General features: G+C 39.5%; 1 protein-coding gene across 4 annotated transcripts in view; it reads right to left on the minus strand.

Annotated features, from left to right (window-relative positions):
- Positions 1 to 25,870, minus strand: part of UNC5D (unc-5 netrin receptor D) — a 536,775-nt gene that overhangs the window by 227,762 nt on the left and 283,143 nt on the right. For all 4 annotated transcript variants that reach the window (XM_075997365.1, XM_075997364.1, XM_075997363.1 and 1 more), the window contains exon 2: positions 6,056 to 6,274. In XM_075997365.1, the coding sequence (XP_075853480.1) occupies positions 6,056 to 6,274 (219 nt within the window). The remainder of the gene's footprint in view (positions 1 to 6,055; positions 6,275 to 25,870) is intronic.

The following is a 25,870-nucleotide window of genomic DNA, read 5'->3' on the forward strand; positions in this document are numbered from 1 at the left end:
ACAAGTGAAGTCCCTGAAAAGATATTCTTTAAAAAGAAAAATATTAGTTTACCAGAGTTGAGACTTTTCCCATAACACATTGGAAGATACATTATTTCACTCATTAAAGTTCGATATCTCTGAGGTAGAATAAGGTAAGAGCCACAGAGCCTTGTTAAGGGAACTCCCGTTTTTATTGAACCATAAAGAAGTGGTTTAGCCTATTGATAATTTAAGCTTCCCACAGGCAACATAAGCCTAATTGCCTAGATGCGTTTGGCTTGTTGTTGTTTTGTTGTTGTGTGTATGTGTGTGTGTGTGTGTTTGTCGGCCTATTTTACTAAAGCTCGTCATTTCTGCATTACTGAACACTCCCCCATCCTTCTCACGGGGGCATGATTCCTGGGCTGAGATTACTTCTCAACTCTAAGCGTCCAGATGTTAACAGAGGAAAGAGTTCCCATATTTCCGAATGAAATGAGGCAGAACAAATGGAAGAGGATCCCTTAGCTTGCGCAGAGAACTGCAAGTGTACATTACGAAGAGGTATGGCCACGTCTGTGTGAGCACAGTAACTCATGTCAAATAAATTGTACTTTTTGCAGGAAAGGACTCTGGCTCTGGGTTTTCCAAGCTAAATTGCACGAAAACATAGAATCCTTTTTCTTCTTATTTGAACTGTTAGATGACAGGGCCAAATTACCAGAAAGACCAAAGGCAGTTTGCAGTCTTTAACAACTGAAAGGACTTATTGCTTCCAATTTAGGACACACAAGATTCTGTGTCTACTGCGAGCTCTCCCAGGTCCTGTGCATTTCCCATTAGTTCTGCGAAGAAAGCAAGCCTGGGAATGGAAAGGATATCAAAATCTTCTGGAATTTCAGAAATGGAGAGCGCATTTTCCAAAGACATATAAGGAGTTACTTCCAACAGGACTTCAAATAACATGGACAGTTCTCTCTCTCTCTCCCTCTGGTTAAATGTGGTCCCACTGTCCTTGGCTTCCAGGTGTCATTCACTCCCTACTGGACTGGCAGGAATTATTTTACAGATCCAATCAAAAGCCATTAAGTCTGTAAAGGTAGTCAAGCCCTGTTCTCCAGCTCTGTCTTGGAGCACCCAAGGGAGGTAATGCATCCATTTTTCAATACCTGAGGCCATTTCGCTTCCAACCTTAATTGCACTTATGTATTGGTTTGGGGTATAATATCCCCACTCATCTTGCTCTTGTTGCCACTATTCCACTATTAATCCAGAGCTTGAGAAACATAATTGTAGTGTGTGGTAGACAGCGATTTTCATTAACTACACAGAAGAAAACTGTTTAGGGAGAGACATTTCTTTCTTATTGATTCAATCAAAATGACTTGGAAGAAAAGGTTGCGCTTATTAAATTCTTTTCAGAAGGTAACTGTTAAAATTTAAATTCTTTCTCAACAGCTTTTTAAAAAAAATTAGTATATAATCTCTTCAGATTTTGTCACTTATGGATGTTGGTTCTGCCCAGTTCCTTTGAAATATGTGACTTTGGGGGGGGGGAGAGGGCCTATTCTTAAAAAGGAAGTGGAAGGAGAAGATTTTTTACATGGAGGTAGGAGAAAGTAATCAACAAAGCTATCCGCATGCCACGGAGTTGCCTAGCAATGCTACGGGAATTAAAAAGGAGAAGCAATAAGAAAACAGAGAGAGAGAGAGAAAAATTACAAGAGGGTGCACTTTTTTAAACTGCCTTGCAATACTTATCAAGAGGTCTTTAAATGAGAGTGGAATTAAGATTTTCCTAGCAGTGGTACAAAAACTGGCTGGCCATTTCTCCCTCTTCTTTCGCTGTTCTTTATATTTCATTTGGAACAGTTTACCCAATGGGATTCTGCTATTTTGAGTCCATTGCTAAGGCAAAATCTAGGACACAGGCATCTGAGGATAACACATACAGCCTCACCGAGCCACTGGTATTTGAGGCCTTTTTAGTGGGACTAATTGAGTATAAGATACATAAAAGCCTTTCACGGACTGCCATTGTTTTGTAGGCTGTTGCTTATACGGTAGATGTTCCTTCGTTGCCCTCTCCCTGGTTTTAGAGTCTTCCTTTGAGTCTTTCATGCCAGGGTACATGAGTCTGCTGATGTCCCTGACTCAGTCTCTCCGCAACACCGTATCTATCCACCTGCGTCTGTCCTAGGTCCCAATCTTGGGGACATGAAATCAGAAACTTTTCTGACACCAAGATTCAATTCTGGTGTCTTCTTTTCCCTTGATTAGGCCAAATCCTTCTGTCAAAAAGGAAACCGTACCTGCAATCCTGAAAATGTCTATCTTTGATTGTGATAAACTTTTTGTCTGACAGTGTCAGAAACATGACATGAATATGGATTGTCCTTTATAGACATGGCAGAAACGGTCAGGAATAAAGAAACTCTAATGGGACTTGTGTACGATTATACACGTGGGCGAGTGACACCCTAAACAGATTCATGATGGAAAATGATGAGCTGTGTGCTATAGTCCATCCTTACGTCAGCAAGAGAACTTGTGCATATTTTGATTTGGAAGGAAAGCGTAGAAATCTGTCGGATAAGGTGGCTTGTAGTGCTGAAGAAATTGACCTGAAGTAGAAATCTGGGTTCTGAAAACAGCTAATTGAATGAACTAATTGTATCTCTTGGATCTTAAGATTTTTAACGTACACAATAAGGCTGTTAGATTTTCACTAAGCTCTCTCCTAGTCCTCATGCCTAGGGGGTTCCAGGATTCTAAGCATAGATTTGGTCTGAAGAACAACATCTATAAAACAGGTACTTTATCTTTCTCTCTCCTAGTAGTTCCAATCTGGAATGAACAGCAAATTGTGTTAAGTGTTTCTCTACATTTTGAAGTTTTGTATTTATACTGTAATCCTAAATTGGTTCAGAAATGAATAATAATTAGCACTGCTCATACATACATAAATAAAATGTTTAGTTCTTTGCCCTTTTTTGATTTTTAGGCAGAGATAGAGCATTACCCAAAGATCTTTTTGAAAACTTTTCTCCTTTTGATTTGGAACACATAATAGTCTTTTTTTTTTTTTTTTTTTTATCAGACACTGATATTCCTCTCTTCCTGGCTCTGGAAGAGGTTATGTCTCTAGATCCATTTGCTTTTCATAGTACCTCTTCTCTCTTTTCAACTTCTCCATCTCCATGGCTTCACTCCTTACTAATGATTACCAAATGTACTCTTCTATCTTTGAATTCTACCAAGTTCCCGATCTCTGTATCTGTTCATCATATCTCATAAGCACCTTAACTTCAGCTTGTCCAAACTATGATCTCAGATTTTTCTACTTGTTAACACAATTATTTGTATTCTAGTTCTTATTTCTGTGGCCCCTCCATGCTAGGACCAGATCTTTACATTCTTGTCACCTGAATTACCCAAGCAAATCTCCCAGCTCTCTCATTCTTTTTTTTTTTTTTTTTTTTTTTTGAGACAGAGTCTCGCTTTGTTGCCTAGGCTAGAGTGAGTGCCGTGGCGTCAGCCTAGCTCACAGCAACCTCAAACTCCTGGGCTCGAGCGATCCTTCTGTCTCAGCCTCCCAAGTAGCTGGGACTACAGGCATGTGCCACAATGCCCGGCTAATTTTTTCTATATATATATTAGTTGGCCAATTAGTTTCTTTCTATTTATAGTAGAGACGGGGTCTCGCTCTTGCTCAGGCTGGTTTCGAACTCCCGACCTCGAGCAATCCGCCCGCCTCGGCCTCCCAGAGTGCTAGGATTACAGGCCTGAGCCACCGCGCCCGGCCAGCTCTCTCATTCTTGTTTCTCCTTAATCAACACTGCTACACCCTTTGAAGCAGAGCTCCAGCCACTGCCCTCCCAAACATCAATGTAAACAATCGCCACCACCACCAAAATATGCACAAAATTAAGTAAAGAACTCCACACACTGGCATTTAGGGCCCTCCATGCCATTGATGAAACTAAGCTTTCTAGCTATCATCTGCTAATATCTTACATTACTTTCACATTTTATTTTTTTTTTTTGTTAAGAGACAGGGGTCTCTCATTATGTTGCCCAGGCTGGTCTTGAACTCCTGGGCTCAAGCGATCCCTCCTGCCTCACCCTTCTGAGTAGCTGGCACAATTGGCGTGTGCCATGTGCCACCGTGTCCAGCTCCTAATTTTATATTTCGACCAAACTAAACTTCTTGCTGAACATATATACTAACTTTTCTTCATTTGCTAATGTTTGTGGCCTTCAGATCACTGAAACTCGTCTTTCCCTCATATAATGTAGCACTGATTATGCCTATTTGATTTACATATTCATCAATGTCCCTTTCAAATGCTATCGATTCCATAAAACCTTTTCAGACAGACCTAGGTAGATGTGATCTTCTTTTCTAAAATTCCCCATAACACCTTATACCTCTCTTTAGACATTTATCCTAATGTCATTTGTACTGCACGGGTGTATCTGTCTTATTCCTGTAAGTCAGTGTAAAGCCCACCTATATGGGCTGTGTCTTCCCTATCTTTGAATACTCTTAAAGGCCTACCCTATTATACTGAAAAACATTGGTTCATATGGTTAGTAAATGCCTACAGTTGAAAATTCCTGATTATATTAAGGTTTTCTGATTTACTCAAAATCCAACATCTAGTGGTCCTGCCAGGTCAGGACTAATAAAATCAATAATCTAGAGTGTGACCAGATTGGATCTAGTCTGAGCCACCAAAATTCAAAAGCATATACTGTTCTTTTATATACTGAAATATAAAATGTTATACATTTTGAAAGTTTGGAGTCCAATTATTTTCCATATAAATCCAGCACAAGCATTTAGTTCACTGTATCTCTTTGAGCCTCAGTTTCCTCATATGAAGGTAATAATAGCATTAACTACCCTGTAGGGCTATTGTACAGACCAAGATAATGCCTGTCAAATGCTGAAATGAGGCCTTGTTTATAATTAGTGCTCCACAAACATCAGCTATTAATGGTATGGTCATTGTTTTCATCAACACCGCTTCTCAGCCCAATTAGTAATAATTTTTGTTTTTTACTAATATTTTTCTTTACTAATAATGTAAAGATGGTCCCCAAATTCTTTCATATTGAAGATCCTGCTAGAATATGGTAATCTAATTTGGGATCTGCCACTACACAGCAGAAAAAAAAAAAAAAACAACTTACACGAGACTCAGAAATGAGCAACTTTGGAGAATAAAGTACACAAGAATAATATCTAGGAGGGAAGATTAAAGAAACTGAAAATATACTGCTTTAAAAAAGGGTTTGATGAAAGATTTCATATTTGTCTTCAAAAATGTTTAGAAATCAGCAAACGAAAACAGTGACTGCCTGATTTTATTTCCAATGAGAATATTAACTTCCATACAGAGTAAGGTTTTTAAAGTTATATAGAGCAAGAAAAAAAATCTCAGTACCATATTGGAATAGGCTACCAAGGCAGCTACCGTGTTTCCCAGAAATTAGACCTACCTATAAAATAAGCCCTAGCAGGATTTCTAAACATTTGAACAATAGAAGCCCTACCCTGAAAATAAGACCTAGTGATGGGCGTGGCTACGCAGCGCATCTGCACAACCCATGCATTTCATCGCAGAGCTGTAAAGACGACGAGCAGCCCTTCTCATCTGCCCCATGAGAGCTCTGTTCCTCCACATGAGAGATTGGGGCCAATGGTTCTAAAGGAAATAGAGTCGCAAGAAATTCAGGATGGAATTCAGGGTTTGGAGAGTTATGATGATGTTCCAGAAGATGACGACTTCACTATATTTGAATAAATGTAGATTGTTGTACCATATTTAAAAAAAAAAAAATAACACTTCCCCTGAAAATAAGACCTAGGGTGTCTTCTTGAGGAAAAATAAATATAAGACCCTGTCTTATTTTCGGGGAAACATGGTACAGGGTCACTTAAAGATAGGATTTGTTTTCTAAGTCTGGAGTGATATAAATATGACCTCATTCAAATATGGCGGGGGGAGGGGTCCCACAGTCTTTCCCATATGTAGAACATGAATCTCAAGAGCTACCACAGCTTCCGGCAGCTCCACACGCTCACCTGAGCTCTCGTCCAGACTCTCCTCAGAGACGTGCTCATTCTGATGGACCCACTCGCCATTGCACTTGAAGAAAATCTGCATGGCCGGCCTCGCTTTGCACCTGAGTGCAATAGGGTTGCTCTTGATAATGTAAGCATCATCCGGCTCCTCTATGAAATGAGGCAGTGTCCCAGGAGCTGAAGGGATGGACTCTGGAAGGGCTTCACCGTTGTCAGTTCCTGCAAAATTGAAGAGGACATCAGAACACAGTCTCTACAGACAGCACATAAATCACAACACAATGCTAACCCCACACCAGCGCTAAGAATCTGTGCTGGAAAACCGTATCATTTTAACACAGCATGCTTGTAAGACTTGAGTAGTTAAATGATCTAGACGCTGAACTAACAGGATAGGGGAGCCTCCAGCTAGATGTACCTTCAGTGTTACTGGACAAATTATAATAATAAGTGGGGGACTCCTCAAACTTAAGTTTTGAACCTGAGCTTCTCTGCAGAAAAAATGAGATAAATATCTGTGGGGTAAGAGGCTGAAACTCAAGATTCACTCTAGTGAGTCACAAAGAGTTCAATGAAGACCGTAAGCTGCCTCAACACTTTGAAAAAAAATGGTGAGAATAGATGTTGTTCTCTCACAAATATGTGTGAATCATAGTAATGATGGTTGAGGATTCTCAGTCATAAGATACATCGAAAACATTCTAAATTGTCCACTTTCTTTAGCTATGAAACTCTGGAGTTAGTAATGACATTCTGCCTTGGATAACTTAGCAACAACTTACTGCCCTTCAAAAGGAATGTGAGTACATTCTGTTTGCCTGAGACCCATGCTCCTTCACCATATACTATGGGTTGCACCACAAGGGTGAGAACTAAAGCTAATTGTTAAAATGGCTTTGAGCTTGAAGCTTTAATCATAGCTGTTCAAAGGAAAGGTACAGGCTGGGAATAGTGGCTCACGCCTGTAATCCTAGCATTCTGAGAGGCTTAGACCAGGGGATCACTTAAAGCCAGGAGTTCAAAACCTGGCTGGGCAACATAGTGAGACCTCGTCTCTACAAAAGAATAAAAAATTAGCCAGGCATGGTGATGTGCACCTGTAGCTCCAGCTACTTGGGAGGCTGAGGCAGGAGGATCACTTCAGCTCAAGAGTTTTAACCTGTAGTAAACCATGATCACACCATTGCACTCCAGTCTGGGAATTAGAGCAAGACCATGTCTCATAAAAAAAAAAAAAAAAAAAAAAAAGGTGGGAGAGGAATGGATATGGTTCTCCCATAGCCGTAGGGAACTGATAAAATAATAGAACAAGGAAAAAGCTGGAGCCAAGTCTTTGCTTTCTTGCCTTTTCAGTACAGTTAGGAAAAAAACTCAAGTGTTAGGAAATGACCACAAAATCCAGGGCAGAGGAGTCTGACTGCCAAGCACAGTGGAGATAGATGCCCAGGAGGAGTGGTATCTTGTTCCTTCCAAAGGCCATTCCACAGAAAGAACAAAGGTGGCAAAAATTTCAATACCCAGACCAACTATCCCCTGGAGACGGTTGTTCCCACGAAGACCAAACCAGTCTCTGGGACTAAGCTGATGAAAGCAACCTAGTGAACTCCTGGAAGAACAATCTCACCTATCAGATCCAAATCTCCGGAGAGAGTCTGGGGGTACGGGGGTGCAGCCTGAGCCCTAATCTGGCTTTCGTATGCTATCAGTGCAATGTTGACCAGTGCCTCTTACTACTCACTCATAAGTCAACAACCCAAATCAATAAGCACTGTCAAAGGTAAACCTAATTCATTAAGAGTGGGGCTAATGTTCTAAGAACCTAAAGGAGAATTCTCAAATATATAAAAGAAGGTTGGGAACCTGGACATTAAGAGTTATTTTATATAACAAAGAAAATAAGAGACATTGAACTGTAAAAATGGTCTTTACCACTAGAAACACCCATGCATGATTCAACATAGCAATAGCTTGATTCTCCCAAATAAGATGTTTTTCCCATCGAATACATCAACTTAAAAAAAAAAAACAGCCTCATATAACAAATAATTTAAAATACCTATAAACCCTGAAATGTATTTGCAATGAAAAGGTTAACTCATATGTAAGTAATAGGAAGTATCAAAAATTATAAAGCAAATACTCTAAAACAGTAAGAGCAAACAGTTTATGTCATGAAAGTACAATAAAGTCACTTGGAAAATAAAATGTGTATATATTACAAGGAGTAAGAGGGGTTTGCAGATAGAATCTTGGGGGGGGCGGTTAATGTTTTAAATTGTATGTGCAATGGAGTTCATAAAATATATCACATATCAATTTATTTTGTTCCTGACTGCTCATGCCAATTTCTGTCTTCAACAAACACCAAGTTCCTGTAGGCTTTTGTAAGCCCATGCATTACAGAAAATGACAAAGGTATTAAAAGATTTTATACAGGTATCGGACACTCACACTCCCATCAGGGGTTTTAGTACTGTCCAGTTTTGCATAAAAGGGTCACCTGGCAAAAAATATATCCCCAAACCTCTAGTGGCAGCCTGAGTAGACAGGCACAGACCCACATTCTGAATGATGCATTTTTGCTTAACTAGTAAGAATGCGTGAATGTGTTTGCAGTAACTATCTGCGTGGGCGAGGGGATGGGGAAGGGGCTGTAAATAATGATCTCTAAGAATGAAACCACATCTACCCAGCATAAATAAAATGCCAAATAAAAGAATAAAAGCACGAGGTAAGATAAATCAAGTTTTAACCATCCAACTCACAAAACAGATCAAAAAGCAATTAGATTGCCCCTCCTGCCATTTCAATGAATGTTCTTTAGAGAAAGTAACAAGTTCAGCCTACATCTGAAACAGAGCAGGAGAGAGGAATGGAAATGTCTGAGACTAAGTGTCCTGGCTATCCAGGGACCTCCCTTAAAAATCTCAGTTTGTTTTAATAGAGACAGGGTCTTGCCTGTCACCCAGGCTGGAGTGCAGTGGCATCATCATAGCTCACTGCAGCCTCGAACTCCTGGCCTCAAGCGATTCTCCCGGCTCAGCCTCATGAGTAGCTGGGACTACAGGCGTGCACCGTAACACCTGGCTAATTTTTCTATTTTTCATAGACACAGGGTCTCATATATTGCCCAGGCTGGTTTTGAACTCCTGGCCTCAAGCAATCCATCCTCCTGCCTCAGCCTCCCAATGTAGGGGGATTACAGACACGAGCCACTGCGCCCAGCCAAGAATCGGTTGTAATGATTAGAAGATAAAAAGGTAGAATGTGACGTTATGTCTTAACCATTATTGAAGCAACAATCACAATCAGGTGTGCACTTGGAGAAGGGATCCAAGAGAACAAGAAACAAAGGAAAACAACTGATTTATTAGGGTGGCGTGGGAAGGTGACAGATTGCAGGTATATAATTATATATGTGTAACTGCTTATTTGCATCCTTCCAACAAATGAGGTAAGTGTAAAATTGCTCCTTACCAATGGGAACACCTCTTCTTAAATTTGGGGGGGGCTCTGTAGGTGTAGCAAAGTGTTGGGAGTGGTGTTTATCCATATATCCATGTCCTGCTCTGCCGATCCCAAACACCACTGGGCCCACACCCTAATTCCAGGTGCAGCAAAGCTCTGCCCAGCAGTGGGCTCCTCCCCCCTCCAACCACAGGAGGACACCCCTTCCGTATCTCATAGGACCACGTGTCACCTTCCTCCCCCCAGGGATGCTATCGTGCTCAGCTCTGCCTGGTGCTTTGGGATTGAATTCTTTAGGAAATTCTCAATTCCTCAAATAAAAAGGAAGGGAAGAAAGAGGAACAGGAACCCAAGTATAAATTTCCAAGGGGTTGTTAAGTTGCTGACAGACTCAGTTCTTTAGAATTGGGTGGAAGGGGGTCACTTACTTCAACAAACAGCTTCATGAGAGAGCGCATGAATGCTTTCTTGCCTCAAGGTAAATTTCCTTATAATCTCAATACATTTGCCACCACTCCACTTTAGAATCCAGGGGAAAATTTTAAGATCGGGTGGCACAAATGCTGGTGACAGACCTTGCCGACTGCCTTCCCCCGCGCCACTGCCCCAAGCAGATGCTGAGACAGTCACGCATTCGACAGAACTCCGTGCAGGTCGCCACAGTCAGGGGACACGGATCTAGCACATGAGTCACAAACAGAAGCTTCCAAGCTAGCTTTTATTTTCCTGATAAAAGGGACAGGTGTGCTTGGTACCATTTGTTCCTGCTTTAGCTGGGGGGAGACCGTGAGGACAAGTGCAATAAGAATACAGAGGCCCCAAGCAGTGACATCGCTGAGAGCCTCAGACATCTGCCCCCCCAGATAACGTGGTATGGCTGTTTAACAATCTCAGCTTATTTAAAGCCAGTGATAGATTTTCTGTTACTTGTGGCAGAAAACATTCCTCATCAATACAGCTGCACCTTCCTTCTTAAAGCCAGAGCTCCTGGCTTCGCTTAATTAAATACTAATGCCATCAGCTGCTAAGTTAAGAGTTTTGGTAAGCTAAGAAACGTGGGAACGACGCTAGCCCATGTGAAAACTGAAGAGCTGCCATCTCCCGAGTAATGACAGGTTATGGCAATAACGCCTTCTATATAGAGTCGGTCATCTGAGCATCACGACAGCTCTCCAAGGTGGCTGCGACGAAGATCCTCATTTTGCATCTTTGGAAATGCTTCAGTCATTCATGTGTCTTGTCTGGGGTCACAGGGCTAGTGGACTCAGGATCTGAACACAGATCTCTGACTCCAACTACCTCCCTGTTCCATCTCAGTTTCCCATGGGTGGACCCTGAGAAGTCTGGTACTGTGATTTAGTGAGTGCCTGCCCTAGGGCCAGCTCATAAAACTGTGACAGAAAATGACACATTATGTGTGTTGCACCTCACCACTTGCAAGAAATATGACATTTATGGTAAAGATCATCCAGTGTTACCTAATCAGCTGGCCTGGGATTCCAGGTAGGGATGAGGGTATTATGGACACACCCAGACATGGTGTTGAGACCAAAAAAATAAATATTTTTGAGAGAACAGCAAGTAAGTACTCAACCAACTCTAATCTAACTGACTAGGCATCCTCACCATGGACAGAAATAAGGAAGCCAAAGAATAATTCCTTGAGAAATAAAATAATGAGAAGGATTTTTCAACATTTCATTTGGAAACAAATATTCCTTTCTAAGCAGAAATAGTTAACAGTTAAAATTCCAATTTAAATATAAGGAGATCGTAAACCTCGGCAAGAAAAATGACTGAGAAAAAGGCATTGCCATTCTATGAGGTTTAACTATACAAAACTCCCAAGATTTGACCATTGGATGTGTTAAATTTGTAATGGAATTGAGCACACTGGAGCCCAGTGTGCTCAAATTATCCCAAATTATCCACGGGGGTCGAGCATAATTGAAGTCGAGCTTCAAGAGGTTTTGAGAAATTCTAAATTATTTTTGTGTTTTTCTCCTTGAAAGAAATAGATTTCAATACATTTCAAATTTATTTCATTTTTTTTTTCTGTCTCCAAAGTATGCTTGTCTTTTCACTAGCTTGGTATTTATTTCAAAGTACAAACAGCGATCCTGGCACAAAGCAAAAGCTAAATCCGGTGCAACAAAAGAATTTTAGATTAGAATCAAATAACCTGGTGATGCCTGGGTTAACTCTGTGACCTTAGGTGAGTAACTTAACGCTGAGGTTCCATTTTCCCATCCATAAAAATGGACGATTAAAATCTATTTCATGTTTTGTGATATTAAAATACTATATGTAAAAATATAGTAAATGGATAAATGTCGTATGTATGTATCATCGTGTGAATAAAAACCAACAAAAGAGAATTATAATTATGATCCCTATGATTTCCATTCCGAAACATCTTTTTTTTTTTTTTTTTGAGACAGCGTCTCACTCTGTTGCCCGGGCTAGAGTGTCGTGGCATCAGCCCAGCTCACAGCGACCTCAAACTCCTGGGCTTGTCAAGCCATCCTCGTGACCCAGCCTCCTAAGTAGCTGGGACTACAGGCATGCGCCACCATGCCTGGCTAACTTTTTCTATATATTTTTAGTTGGCCAATTTATTTCTTTCTATTTTTAGTAGAGACGGGGTCTCGCTCTTGCTCAGGCTGGTTTTGAACTCCTGACCTTGAGCGATCCACCCGCCTCGGCCTTCCAGATTCCCAAACTTCTTATCCAAACATTTATATTTCAATTTTGAGATTACTATTACCATTTTTATCTCAGAGCCCTCGTGATATGAACTGCTGCTTATAACACTTCTTTTACTCTTTGCTACCCATATGTATGTTAGTAAAATTTGTGAAGTCGAAAATTCTGAAAACATGCTATGAGGCATTTCCTCAATAAATGTAGTGAAATGGTTACACTCTACAGCAGGCACATGGCTATCTTGCAAAGCAGTGTAATAAAACACAAAGAGTTTCCTGTTGGACAGATCCCAAAACTACTGGCTCTAATAGGCATGTAGTTATTAAACATAAGAGATTTCATAATATTCCAGAGCCCCTCTCACTGCAATATTGAAATGAGGCAAGGCACCACTTGCTTTCGAGCATATTGGTCCATGGCAGTATGTGAGTCAGAGCAGAAAGCCACAGCAAGGAAACCCAGTTGCATAATCTAAAAGAGAACACAATAGAGCCGGGCTCTCTGCTTTCGTTTATGTAAATGTGACTTGTCTCCATATGGTTACTTAATTAGATAGGGGATGCATTGTACCCGTTTAATGCGGAACAGCAGCCAGAATTTTACATACCAAATATTTAATGCAATTTATAAAACACAGACCCTCCCCCTAGGCCCCCATAAAAGTTTTTTTTGTGTTTTTTTTTTTTTTAAGTCAAATACTATTCTGCCTTCTTCCTAACCTCTAATAAAAATGGAAATGTTTTATATCACTGCATTTGCATAGTTCAACTCACCTGTGCCGGTCTTATATACTGCCAGCCAAAGGTATTATTTCATTCAGCAGATCTTAAATTCTGCAGAATGAAAGATGGTAAACAATGCTTACTACACATTCAAGGAAATCGAAAGAACCATTCTTAGTTCCTTGAACGAGGAATTTCAGCTTTCAGTAGAGCTTACTAAAGTGCATTCATTATTTCCTAATTTATCACAATTTACCTTCATGCATTCAATTAATTCAATTTTTTTGAACAGACGTGGATGCATAAGATTAGACAATGTTCTAAGTATTGGGGATTCAAAGACGATTAACACACACTTTCCTTAAGGAGCTCACAGGCTAAAACTAGAGACAAATAATAACAGAACAATGACAAGCAAGTTTCCAGTACATTAGAAAATATACACAAAGTGTCACAGGGACTCAGAGGAGAGAGGATCCAACTCTCGTTGGGAGGATCCCTGCGGCAGGCAGCACAGGGAAGATTACATCTCAGCCCAGTCTGGATATGTGAGTTGACCAAGTGGGCAAGTGAGAGAAGACGTTCCAAGGGCAGGCAAGGCACGTGCAGAGAGAAGAGAGGCAATTGTAGGGAATGTGGGGTGGCTGAAATATTAATGCAAGGTGCTCTGAGCAAATGGAAAGGAAGCTGAAAGGCTAAGTGGAGCTAAATACCATCTTCATCAGAATGCACATTTTTAAAGAGCTTGAGATTTCACTACAGCCACCGTCCTGTTTGGCTCTAACATCTCTCATTTCCGCGTGCCTGGCGCTAGGGACTTTCAGAGACGTGGACACACAGAGTAATCATCACCAAATCACATAAAGCAAGCTGTCTTGGTTTGCAGCATGCACCCTAAGGCCAGTTTCATGGAACTCTGTGTGCATTCCTCTTGGAATGTGGGAGGAACCACGGTGGTTCCAATACACAGGACAGGGTTATTCTCTCAGCCACAACTAACATAGATGAATTATTTCCCAAGGTGGCCACAAGGAAAAGTTTTCTGTTTTGGTTTGATTTTTAAATTGTAACCGCCATTTTAAGTTCTCACTTCGGTCTTCTCTAAAATTGGTCTCTAAAATTAGGTCTGAAGCAGAGATTCTACACCAGTGATGATGGCAGGTATAGACTTTGTCCCTTCATGGAAACAAACAAGGACTTCACATGAGCCACCTGTTCTTATAATAGCAGTTCCCGCAAAAGGTCTATGAAATAAGATGTCAAATCTAGCCAAATGGTTTTCTCTTTATGGAGGGATATTGGTAACTTAAATATGTATTAAGTTTTTTTTGCTTTTTCTTTTAGTTTTTTTTTTTTTTAGAATAAACACATAACTAGAAAGTGCATTGACATACACATCCACCCACACTTCTTTGTTCTGTTGAAAGAATATAATAAAAAGCTCTATAAAATTATGACAATGCCTAGGTTTCATTTAGGTGTCTAACTTTAGTGTATTAAAATCTATGAGTTGGAGGATAAAAAACAAACAAAAAAACCAAATAAGTCATTAGAAAAAAATGGAAAAGAACTAGATTATAAAATTTATAAAAATTATTCACTTTAAAATGTAGGAAAGAGTACCATTTTGCTGAGAATACTGAATGAGATAAAGTTTATAAGTTGTTTAATCTTTCCCCCAACATTTGTATATGAATATGTACCACTGACTAATTTTCAAATTCATCTGAAAACCTAGTGGGATTTGGGAAAGGTTTTGCTTGCAAAGTGTTATTGCTTTTCATTTGTAACTGACAGTTTTCAAGACTGAGGCCATTCATAGTTATGGAAAAATGGTTGTTTTAATGCAACACTGAATGACAGAAAACCAAACAATCAAACACCATTCTCGTATTTTTCATTTCGGGAAAATTACCTCTCAGGAAGAGCTTTGTGTTTTATGTTCTGCACACGAATACAGCAGGGACTTTCAATCTTTTCATGACAAAAAGAAGAAACCAAAGGGGGAAAGCAGAAGTATAAGGAACAAACACTAAATTCCCTTTGAAATAGATACACTTCTATTAGATGCCGGGTCATATTTTAAAAACTCAGACTGTGACCACTTAGCCGCATCTATTAAAATTTAAATATGGACTGATTCGACTGGAACACGCCTTGATAAGACTTTTTTTGTATGTGACATACACACAGACAAAATAGACTGGGAGATCACCTTAGATAAACCCTGGGCCAACTCTTATATCTTAGCAGTCATCCAGGTTCTTGGGTTAAACAACTTGTCAAGAACAGTCTTTCTAAGTTCCTTTCTATAAGGAACAGCCTAGGATAAAAACCTCTCTCTAATGACACCTAGAACAGTATTTTCCTTCATTAGCATAATGCTGCTTTTGTTTTAGTGGGACACAAAACATTAAATTTTCAACTAAATGTTGTGTTATTATCTATTGAGAAATTTTACCCAGAAAACTATCTGGTAAAGTCTCTTTTCAGATGACCTTGGAACTTGCAAACATTCCTTTAAAATCAAGTACAACTAAAAATACAGTCTTTAACATTTTATGACATACTTTGTGGTGAAAATTAGGGCTTATTATAAGACACTAAATTATAGAAAATTACAATAATATGTATTTTTAAAATTCCTGAAGGTTAATACTGTTAATAATTCAGTATGTTTCATTCTATTAATCGTACCTTTTTCAGACATGTACTCCATACTTTGGCTTTGTGTATACAGGCTACCCATATACTTGTAATATGTTATCTCATTTTGTGGTGGTTATTGTTTACTTACCCTAAAACTGATTATTAATGATTGTATAAGAGTAGGTATGTCAGTGCTGATATAGCTATTTCCATGCTATTTAGCATTTAGTTATATCCAAATTTTAGCTGTAGGTTGATATTATAATTCTCTACTTATCTTCTATATCTTGATTAGACTAAAATTCATATCTTCAGTCCAGTTCTTTCTCTGGAGCTTCGTATCTGTACATTAAATTGCCTCTAGATATATTCACCTAAATGCCCCAAAGACCCTTCAAACTTCATATGCCTGAAACAGACTGACTGCTCAGCCCCTCAGACTGTGTTTTGGTGAAGGTTCCATAAATCAAAGAATGGCTCCAGCATTCACTGAGTTCCCCAAGCCAGAGCCTGCGTGTTCAGCTCCTACGTCTAATTCATCACTAAACCCTACTGACTCTGTTTCCTAAATATCCTTCAAGTTCAGCAACCGCTCTTCAACCCCATTCCTATTAAGCTTGTCCTGGTCACCACCATCATTCCCCTAAATTTTCACAATTGGTCCTAATGGCCTTCTGCTATCATTCTTGCTGGCTCTCCTTCCATCTTCTTATATATTGCAAAGCAGAAGGAGCTTTCCAAAACTGGAAACTCAAACATGCCATTTTGTCTTAAAATTCGTTACTCCTTTGGATAAAATTCCTAATTTTTTTTTTTTTTAATATGACTGACCAGGCCTTTCATGATCTGGTTTCTGCTTATATCTCTAGCTTCAAACCTACCGTGTTTCCCTGAAAACAAGCCCTACCCCGAAAATAAGACCTAGTGATGGGCGTGGCTACACAGCGCATCTGCACAACCCTTGCATTTTGTCTCGGAGCGGTAAAACACGACAAGCAGCCCTTCTCATCTGCCCCATGAGCGCTCCATTGCTCCACATGAGAGACTGGGGCCAATGGTTATAAAGGAAATAGAGTCACAAGAAATTCAGGATGGAATTTGGGGTTTGGAGAGTTATGATGATGTTCCAGAAGAAGATGACTTAACTATATTTGAATAAATGTAGATTGTTGTACTGTACTTAAAAAATAACACATCCCCTGAAAATAAGCCCTAAGGTGTCTTCTTGAGGAAAAATAAATATAAGACCCTGTTTTATTTTCGGGGAAACATGGTAATCACTTCACCTCCTGGAAGCCAGAGGGATGTAAGTGCTTTCCATCTGGACCCTACACAAAGTGCTTTTCCTTCTGCCCATAATGCAGATTTCCTGCCCAACCCCACCTTGTGCTTATAGTCCCTTCTCAACCTTTAAGTTCAGCTTAGTTGACACATCTCCTGTGAAAGCTCTCCCTGAACCTCCCAAACTCTAGGTTGCTTACATTCCTCTTCCATCAACCCTGTAAACCTTGCACTACTATACAGTTATTCATGTATATCAGTGCACACCTTGCTCTAGACTGCAGGTTCCAGGAAAGCAAAGGATGTGACACTCTTGTTCATTGCTTGTAGATAGAGATGGCTAGATAGCTCTGAGATTCAACACGAGCTTGTTGAATCATCCTCTTTAAATCAGAAATAAATGAAGCTGTGAAAAAACTTTGTGACTGTTGCCCTCTGCAATAAAATGTACTGAGCGCAAATGATGCACTGCTAAATTTAGTTTCAAAAGGACTAAGCAAATTGATGTGGATACCACCATTATAAGATTTTTATCAGTTTTCCCCATCCTCACCAGCTTTAAACATGATCTTTTTGGAGATCTTTGTTAATTAACAGGTAAAAGGGATATTAGTTGCTTAATACACATTTATTAACTACTAAAATGAAATATTAAAATATACTTATCAAATATTTTCATTTACCTTCTTCTGAATTGCTTATTCATTTTTGACCATTTAAATTTTGTGTTTTAAAGAGTTTTCAGGAGATTGCAGCTGTATAATATCTAAAAATAAGAAAAACATTAATTTGAATGTATACATTCTACTGTTTTAGCATCAAGTGCTTCAATGATATTAATAGTAACTTGCATTTTATGCTATTTTTTCTAATTCATTAATTCCTTCATTACCACATTTTTAAAAAGAATTCTGGGTTACAGCAATCAAGAGATCAGTTTCACTCCCTACCCCAGATGCAACAGAATTTGGATGAGAACAGTTAGCTGTAGACTAAAGAAAGTCTTACGCAGGGAAGAACATACATATTAAAAAAAAAAAAAATCAATGTTTTCTGTGGAAGATTCATACAGAAAAGGCAAAGGAAACAGGATTTGTTTTCCATTTCTTAATGAGGTGACCTTCTCTGTACAACAAAGTCCTTCTTCTGGAAATCACCTAAGACGTTGATATGAGGATAAAGTTTTGATGCTCATATGAAATCCTTTAATTCCTTTGTTATTTTTCCTAATACACAGATTTAGTCGAGCCTGCTGGGATGTGGTATTTAGTAAAGGCTGACAATACACCACATGGCACCAGTGTCCAGCAATAGAAGCTGCGTCCTGATTCGATCTGACAGTTATCTGATTGGGATGTGGGACTTGTACAATAGAAGGGGCTTAATTTCCTTATCCTCCTAAGAGAAGACGCGAGACAGTGTCAGAAACAGATTTATAGCAAGTTGTGTTTGAAGCACAAAGTACTGTTCCTTCTGATATCTTTTAGCAAGGGGCATCCTGGTACAGGGGGACAAATGTGGGCTTTGCAGTTAAGACAGAGCTGGACTCAAATCCAGGCTCTCTTATTAATTAGCTGTATGGTCTTAGGCAAGGTATCTCACCTACCTTAGCCTCCATATTATTCCTTGTAGAAAGAGAATAATATAGCACTACAAGGCTGCTAGACACATTCTAATAGCTAAATATGAGTGAACTACAACATTACGTGGCTTATAACAGGTACTCAACCTATAATAGCAATTACTGTTAGCACATTATTATTAATTAAGGAAAAATTAAGGGATGGATGGTAAAGGATGAAACTCAAGAGAGCTGGATCCTACAGAGTTGTTTGTTTGTTTGTGAGGGAGAAACTGCTAGAACAAGAGTCCAGTTTACTCAGCAGCACTCCAGGAAATGCCTGAAAATTTTACATATTTTTTTCCCTTATGAAATAATATTTATGAAGCTAACCCAGGGACCAATTCTGAGGACCCAACGTTCTTGAAGGCCACTTTTATCTGCTGCAATGTGTTTTTAAAGAGCTTTATGCACGTCCTTTGAAGACCTGTAGTTGTACCTCGAGAATTTACCATTTGACTTATAGAGCTTAAAAAAAAAAAAAAAAAGAAAGAAAAAGGAAAGCAACAACAATTAAAAAAAAAAAAAAAGCCTACAACATACTTGAGCGGCTTAGTATCACCTAATCAGCTTAACTGCAGTGGGGTGAAGCGTGGTGTGCATATTGTCAGCAAGAAGAATGGGGAGGAAAAGAACACTCTAATAGAGGAAGTTTAATTGCATTATGTGATTTAATTATTTAGCTATCTCAGCACCCTATCTCCATGTACAAGTGCATATGAATCGAACAATCATGTGCATGTTGCTAGGCCATTACAGTTTGCTATTTATCATCAATAGGTTGAGAGCTTGCAGGTATCGATGGCTTACAGCGTGCACTTAATTTTGCTGGCACCCAGGGTCTCGGGTCAGGACCATGGGTAATAACCTGTATTACTACTGAAAAGGTTGTGAAATTAAAAGCAACAACCAACACGAGTTGGTACTTTGGGGAAAGATATTAAACCATCAATCAAATGGTCAGTGTGCCCTAGGAGGAATGAGACATTCCCTAACACTTTGCGGAAACTTCCAGAACAAATACGTTGAGAATCCACAGACTACCCAAATTTTCTTGTTAGGTTAAGTGAGCATAAGAAAAGAATAGATATGGGTATCATTGGTCTCATTACACTATTATTTTTTTCTCCTCTTAGAATCTTTTCTGTCCAGCCCAAATATACCTTAAAACAAGTCTGACTACCGTGCTCTTCTGGTCAAATACAATTTCTGTGGCCATCCCAAATATTAAGTTACAGAAATGATGACACTGCAAAATCCCAGGAAAGACATATTCTGTGATACTTTTACTTTAAAATGGGACTGCACAGTTTTCAGATATGGTTTTATCTAAAAATAATTAAACATACTTATTTTTAATTGGTCTTTAAGTAAATCTAGAACTATCAACCCAAGGTCTCTCAGGCAGGAGACCAGTAAAGGTGCTTATTGTTGACGTCACATTAGGATTTGGATTAACACTGCAGCAGCAAATTGGAAATAAAACACACCACTATCTATGAAGACAACATAATGTCATTAAAAGACACTAGCATCTGCGTTTAGACAGTATTTAAAGGTGACAGTGTGACACAGACAATGGAACAAGTATCGGACAAAGCTGACAAAAAGAACATTATTACGAGTTGCTTACTGGGGAAAAAAAAAAAAAAACAGAACAAAACACCTAGCTATATACATTGTCATTTCATCCCTATAGTACTATTCTTAGAATGGAAACTGAAAAACGAAAATTGAGGCTTAGAAATTATTTTTCCCACTGATAGATGGTAATATATTATGTCATCACCAGTTGCTTCCAGAAGTCACAGGGAAACTGACTGGGCATCGTTATGAACTGAATATTGTGTCCCCCACCCCCAAATAAATTTGTTGGAAGTCTAATGGCCGGTGTGAAGGTCTTAGGAGGTGGGGCCTTTGGAAGCTAATGGGGTCACGATAGTAGCGGCCTTATGAATGGGATGAACATGTCCTCACCAGAAGGGACAGAGAGCCTCCTTTCCCTCTGCTTTCTGCCTAGTCAGGACACAAGGAGAAGACAGCCATCTGCAAACCAGGAAGCCGGCCCTTACCAGACACCCGATCTTCTAAGCACCCTGCTCTTGGGTCTCCCGGCCTCCAGAACCGTGAGCAATCAATTCCTGTTGTTTAAGCCTCCAAGTCTGTAGTATTTTTCTTATAGAAACCTGAACTCACTAAGACAGGAGTTTCCCACCTTTTGGGAAGGAGCCTCAGGAATACACTGATTATCATCAGATACAAGGGACTCAAATCAAAACAATCCCTACGTGTTCATCTGCTACACACAGCACTGGAAAAAATAAGCGAACAGCTCTGAAGGGTCTTGTGATAAAGAGATTGGGGGAAAAAAAATCCTGAAAAAAAAAAAATCTTAATTTGGCAAAAGGAAAAATGTAATCAAAGAGCAGCCTACAATGTTTACTACTGAATATATCAGAATGCAACGTATAGGTGTTTTTAATTTCTTTAAAATTATTTTTTTCTAGGTGACACTTTATAAAAGAGACAACTCCCATTATAAAATGTTACGAAAATAGAAGCAAAGGCTCACAGAGTTTTGACCCATGATGAATACAGTCATTTACGCACCCATTTATAGACAGGGTCAGGGAGACAGCCAGTGTGCCTGGAGCAGAGGGGGTCACGGAAGGTACTGAATGGTCAGATGTCTCAGTATACAACAATTCCTGATGCAAACTGGACATTTTATGTGCCTTTTAAAAACAATGTGGTGGGCATCTGAATACTCAGAGAAAAATTACAGATAAGATAAGCATTTATCCCTCTTGGTTAACCCCCTTTTCTTAAATGGCAGAAAATGAGATTTTCTTCTTATTGGGGAAAAAACTATCTTTCATGCCGCAATATTCAAAGTTTTTGGAAATAATTCTGCAGAGATTAAAATGTTAACATTGTGAAAAAACAAAATCCACTGGTCTTCCTTCTTACTTTACGAATGTATTCCCCTCCCGCGCCCCACATTAATCCCAGATAAAACAAATACAACGACCACGCCGACAACTCAGGCAGAAAAGGGCACCGATGTGGGGATCCACGTGACATCCAAGGCACTCAATGCTTTGGGGGCAGTGTCCCCGCGCAGAACCAGGGGAGATGGATGAGCCCAGCTCCCAGTCTTGTTACAGCTGCAGTGTCCAAGGTCTCAAGAAGCCACTTCCTGAAGAATGTGCTGCTCTCCCTGTGACTGCAGGGAACAACACAAACCTTCAAGATGAACACGGACCCCGGGTTTGGCTGAAGGTCTAGTTCTGTCGCAAATGCAGATTACTAGTTTTCTATTAGAAACTGGAAAACACTAGACTTTTCAGTTAGATTAATTACACATCAAAGCGATGCTCCCAATTGACAACAATAGACTTACAGGTAAAACTACTAGAACAGAAGCTTGCTTTTTTTTTTTTTTTTTCCTTCCCCTTTGTTTCACAGGGAACTATTTCTCTGCTGGGCCATTGTCACACGCCAGTGATTCACAGAAGAATGTGATGTTTAATGAGCCCGATATGAAGATAATTATGCCAGTTTTATCTGCGACACACACAAAATAACAGACCGTATTTGTAGACTCTTTATGAACACTCCAGGGCAGGGAGAGAAAAGATTTTCGTTTTTAATGGCTGAACTGGATTTTACTATGACTAAATACCTTTGAAGTCACACGTTGCTCTTCCGCCCAACTGAAACGAAAAGGTTAGTCAAAAGAGCACATTCCTAATTTCAGAGGTTCCAAAAGAAGTTTTAAGTTTGTCTGAAACCCCCAACTAGATTTTATCCTTGTGACCTATCAGTGAATAATCAGATCTGTCATTTCTCGAAAATCCTCTCCTTATACAACAAGTATCTTTTCATAGCTGCCCTTTTTGATTGTGTATTAATTTTCCAGATAAGCCAACACAACAGCACTATTGTCATTATGAACAAAAATAGGTTTTAAATCATGAAAGCAGTTAAACACCTATAGAACTACTTAATATACTTTATTATGTGAAGTTGTTAGATATCAAAGGTAATCGTTAATTGGTAATTATTGTTGATCAGGTTTATTTAAGCAAGTTTTCAGAACAAGAATATAACTCTATATTATGCTGTGCTTTGAATAAAAAAAAACATATGCGTAAGAAAAAGATTTTAGGTGGATATTTGAGGTGTCTTTGTCATGGAAAAAGCAAAGAGGAGCCGAGTGAACCAAATCTACCTTTGGAATCACTGCACACTAAGGCTAGAAAAGGCCACACAGATCATCCAATTTTGCTCATATTTCACAGACAAGGAAAATGTCAATCACAGACTCTAAGTAACTTGTGTAGGCTTATTCAAGTAGTTAATAGCAGAGTCGAGGTTAGGAGACAGGAAATAGACTCTCTATAATAGAGTCCTTTCTACCATATACTACTGACATTCAAGTGAAAAAAATCTGACATTTAAACCCAAAGTTGCCTTAAACTATTTCTTTTCCTTCTGGATGAAACTTCCTCTTCTTTGCATAAACCGCTCACAGGGTAAAAAAATATCCCAAGGCATTTCAGGAATTGGTTGAAATCACCAGCTCATTGTAATCATCTTCACAAGCTCTTGGAGTTCTGTGGGGGCTCCTGTGATCAGAGAAAGGGCAAGTGAAGCATCTATCTTTGAGGGAATTTAGATTTGGCTCCACATGAGAGCTCATCAAAGACTATGAGAATCGAGTTGGAGACGGATTACTGCCAAGTGGGTGCACGACTGATTAGAAAAGCGATTCCTAAAATCAGATTTTGGGCAGCCCAGTGTGACACCCGTTATCTAAAAGCCTTGCCATGGAATTTATTCCAAGAATAACGCTCGAGCAAAATAAACATGTTTAAAAGGTTAATTTTGGAATTAGCAGATATTATAGGACGGTGATAGGATGAGTAGGGGGTGTTGTGCACGGTGCTTGTGCGGGGAGCGTGGTATCACAAAATCTAAGACTTCGCATGCTCAATTACACGGCTGTCCCTCAAGGGGTCTCAACTTGAGTTTCTTCGGGAAGCACACAAAGCCCGATAGCTGAGCACTGCTCGAATTTTTGAAAACGTGGTGACGAAGGCTGGTTTATAAAGAGTTTGTTCAGTAAATGCCATTTTGGAAAGTGAACATGAAAACAAAAAAGACAAATAAAAGAGGTCACCAGGGACACTTCGGATGGATGTAACCAAGGGCATACCAACTTTGAAGATTCAGCTATGATTTCAATGGAATTCCCACTAACCAAACCAGTATGGGACCGGAAACCTGGAAACCCTGGCATTCAGATCCACTGACTGCCCAGAACTTCAACAGGGCACGTATGTGGTGGAAAACTGGAAGATCAAGCATTTGCTTAAATCATAAAAATAAAATTCAATTATCTTTTTCTGCCATTTGTGCCATTCTTCTTATGTCACACATTAATCTCTCCTAAAACATGTTGTTATTTTTTTTCCAGGATATCCTAACAAAAATAAAAATGCTCCGATACACTCATTACACAAAGTCTTTGTTGGACAGCAGAATTAATTTAACGTCCTCATAGCTTCCTGGATAGAGCTGGAAGTAGTTAATAGCAGAGAGGAGGTTAGGAGACAGGAAACAGACTCTATTTAATAAGAGTCCTTTCTACCATACACTACTGACATTCAGGTGAAAACACCTGACATTTAAACCCAAAGTTGCCTTAAACTATTTCTTTTCCTTCTAGATGAAACTTCTTCTCTTTGCATAAACCGCTCACAGGGTAAAAAATATCCAAAGGCATTTCAGGAATTGGTTGAAATCCAATAAGTGAAATATCTCAAGAATGGAAAAACAAGCACCACATGTACTCACACCAGCAAATTGGCATTAAGGGATCAATACCTAAGTGGACATATAGGAATAACATGTATAGGGTGCCCAACAGGTGGGAGGGGGGAGGAGGGGATGGGTATATACAAACAGAATGAGTGAGATGTGCAACGTTTGGGGGATGGTCACACTCAAAGCTCTGACCCGAGGGGGGTGGGGGATCATGGGCAATATATGTAACCTTAACATTTGTTCCCCCATAATATGCTGAAATAAAAAAAATAAAATAAAAAATAAATTGTAGGAAAACAATTTAAATTGGGTATCAGGTATTCATTTTCATAAAAGTAATACGCCCACTCTCCACCCTGAAGTTTTGTCTTTTCTCTCACTTCTTAGCTTCGTCTATTCCTCCCTCTGCTCATTCCTTCTCAAAAGATTAAAAAAACCCAAAAATTTATGGAAAAAAAACTGCATTTCCTCAATTTTCTAATACAAAACAATTCGTGTTTGTACAATCAAAGACTCGTTACCGTACCGGCTCAGTGATGGGCCATCTCTTAGTGAGGTCACCCTTTGTCTCTCTCTAGCAGTCTCTGTGTATGCCCTAAACATACATTGTTCCAGTAATACAAAAGGCACCACCTCCTTTAAAAACTGCATCAAGATTTTTATTATGAGCATTTGATGCATACAGAACTTTTAGTAATAAGCATTGATAAAAAATATATGAATTGTAAACATTAGAAAAGGAACCCACTGCTTAGCCTAAGAAACTGGAACATTCCCAGCACTATGACTCTATAATATACTCTGGTGTGATCCTACACTGAAAAACTCAATGGTAACCACCACCGCTGTAGGCGAGATTTCTCTTCTTCCCTTTTTCAGATCATTCCTCCTTTATGTTTATGGCTTTACGATATGTACCTATAACCCTATACAACATACTGCTTAGTTGATTAGTTCCGAATTTTATAAAAAACTGCACTAGAATATATACATTGTTTGGATTACTTCTTAAAAAAAATCTTATATATAACTCACATTCCAAAATTCACCAATTTGGCCGGGCGCTGTGGCTCACGCCTGTAATCCTAGCTCTTGGGAGGCCGAGGCGGGCGGATTGCTCAAGGTCAGGAGTTCAAAACCAGCCTGAGCAAGAGCGAGACCCCGTCTCTACTATAAATAGAAAGAAATTAATTGGCCAACTGATATATATATAAAAAAAAATTAGCCGGGCATGGTGGTGCATGCCTGTAGTCCCAGCTACCTGGGAGGCTGAGGCAGGACGATCGCTTGAGCCCAGGAGTTTGAGGTTGCTGTGAGCTAGGCTGACGCCACGGCACTCACTCTAGCCTGGGCAACACAGTGAGACTCTGTCTCAAAAAAAAAAAAAAATGGCCGGGCGCTGTGGCTCACGCCTGTAATCCTAGCTCTTGGGAGGCCGAGGCGGGCGGATTGCTCAAGGTCAGGAGTTCAAAACCAGCCTGAGCAAGAGCGAGACCCCGTCTCTACTATAAATAGAAAGAAATTAATTGGCCAACT

The sequence above is a fragment of the Microcebus murinus genome, chromosome 24 (genome assembly GCF_040939455.1).
Source record: "Microcebus murinus isolate Inina chromosome 24, M.murinus_Inina_mat1.0, whole genome shotgun sequence".
Lineage (NCBI taxonomy): Eukaryota > Metazoa > Chordata > Mammalia > Primates > Cheirogaleidae > Microcebus > Microcebus murinus.